The 2,021-nt window shown below is 38.8% G+C and overlaps 1 protein-coding gene across 7 annotated transcripts in view; it reads left to right on the top strand.

Annotated features, from left to right (window-relative positions):
- Nucleotides 1-42: 42 nt before the first annotated feature.
- LOC111374716 (protein phosphatase 2C 7-like) overlaps nt 43-2,021 on the top strand; it is a 20,348-nt gene continuing 18,369 nt past the window's right edge. Inside the window, exons 1-3 of one of the 7 annotated variants that reach the window (XM_022997443.1) lie at nt 43-337; nt 763-830; nt 1,078-2,021. In XM_022997443.1, coding sequence (XP_022853211.1) covers nt 1,175-2,021 — 847 coding nt within the window. In that variant the 5' untranslated portion in view covers nt 43-337; nt 763-830; nt 1,078-1,174. Of the gene's footprint in view, nt 831-925 lie in introns of all 7 variants that reach the window. The other 6 variants (XM_022997440.1, XM_022997442.1, XM_022997438.1 and 3 more) reach the window with 6 other exon arrangements.

Genomic DNA, 2,021 nt, shown 5'->3' with positions numbered 1-2,021 from the left:
CAAGAACAAATTTAGGATTGTTATATGCCCTCGGGAGTCACGCCATTGCCCAGCAATGAAACGTGGTCTTCTTGAAGTCTTGTCTCATGTAAAGTCCATGAGCTCCTTTGGTATTAACTTTAAAACCACGATCTTGAACCAATTTTTCTTCATTATAAGAATCGATTGAGTAAGATAATAGTCTACACGTGTCATATGTAGGAGTATTCCAATCAATAAAAGCTTTTCCACACACTTCTCTCTCTTGCTAGCTCGCGTCCCAAAGAAAATAATAATAAGAATGAATCTTGGATCCCTCTTCAGTTCTTGGATACTTTTTAAGTGATTCGTCAATTTGGTAAGTATAATTTAGCTGTTTCTTTTTTGAATTTCTTGTTGATTTTAGTTCTTTGATGAGTAGCATCCGCCCCATGTAATTTAATTTTATTTTGAAGAGGGATTTTAATTCTTGGGTGGATTTATTGGAGAAAAGTAGTAATTTTGTTTGATATTTTAGAAATCCCATATTTCACGAGGCTGATAAGGGTTCCCTCAGATCCGTGAAACCTAGGTAACATGTGGCAAAAAGTCTCAATCTTTAACGGTTTTCTTGTGAATCTTGAACGCGTTTGATTTCCTTTTTCCTAGGATTTTTTCATGAACCCCTTGTTAAATTTACGGATAAGGGATTATTTTGTCTTTTACTTCATGTTCTTGAGTATATAAGTGTTGGTGGTGGAGGTGACAATTTGGTGTTCTTGGATGTAATTCTCCTGGAGGAAGAATTTGGAAAGTTCAGATACTTGGAGATACTTCGACTTTGCTCAGTCTCAAATTCATGTGTACGGAAGGTTAGTTCCTATTTTCCTCCCAGCAGATCTGATATCTTTTTTGTTTATTTTTGCTCTCCATAGCTTACCTAGTTTTCCTGTGGTCCTTGGAGAAGTCTTGGAGTTAATCTTGTGGCATTTTCGACTAACTTTCACTAATCAACTGCAAACTTGGGCGAGTATCATTGTTTGTTAATTTGCTGGATTGATGTTTTTTGTAATGGTTTGAGATAATGAATAACCTTTGAGGCTTGTCCAAAGTTTGTAGGGAGTAAGGGACTAAAGTTAAAGAACTGATTGATCCAGTGTTTGGGGAGACTTGTTGGCAAGTTTGTGTTAGTTATTCCAAGTTTTAGAAAGGGGGGATGATGGAGGAGATGTCTCCAGCAGTTGCAGTTACTCTTAGCTTTGGTAATTCTATGTGTGAAAATTCAGGAATTGCAAACCATGTGGAAATCACACGACTCAAACTAGTGACAGACACGGCAAGCTTGCTGTCAGATCCAGCACCAGTACCAAATGATAATTCTAATTCTAGTTCGGATAATGGGGTTACCGTATCAATGCCTGGAAGGAGTGATGAGAAACCTGATATCTCACAGATGATACAGAAAGCTGAAAATGGTCAACATATTCACAATGCCGTGATTCAAGAAACTGAAGAAGATGAAATCCTATCAGCAGGAGACGACCCTAGCATAATTAATAACTTGGAGTTGCTGCCCCTGGATCCCACTTCAAACATAAGTTTGCCTATGAATGCTACTTTAGGGGGAAGTTTCCCCATTGCTGTCGAAATTCAGGGCATTGAGAATGGTCAAATAGTTGCAAAGGTCATCAGTGTGGAGGAGAGACATATACAAAAGGAATTAGCTGCTGATATCCTAACAATACCTACTGAACCAACTGAAGAATGTTCTAATGGACCTACAATAAAGGCGTCTGTAGTTGCTCTTCAGTTGCCCGGTGAGAAGGATCCATGCAAAGGAGGTGTTAAGAGTGTCTTTGAGTTGGAGTGTGTGCCATTATGGGGTTCAGTTTCTATTTGCGGAGATAGGCCAGAGATGGAAGATACTGTCATGGCTGTACCTCATTTTGTGAAAATTCCCATTAAAATGCTCATTGGTGATCGTGTAATAGATGGGATAAGTCAGACTTTAAATCACTTGAGCTCTCATTTTTTCGGGGTGTATGATGGTCATGGTGGAGCTC

The sequence above is a fragment of the Olea europaea genome, unplaced genomic scaffold, assembly GCF_002742605.1.
Source record: "Olea europaea var. sylvestris unplaced genomic scaffold, O_europaea_v1 scaffold1279, whole genome shotgun sequence".
Lineage (NCBI taxonomy): Eukaryota > Viridiplantae > Streptophyta > Magnoliopsida > Lamiales > Oleaceae > Olea > Olea europaea.
The sequence above is the reverse complement of the archived record's forward strand: the minus strand, read 5'-3'. Positions and strand labels throughout refer to the sequence as shown.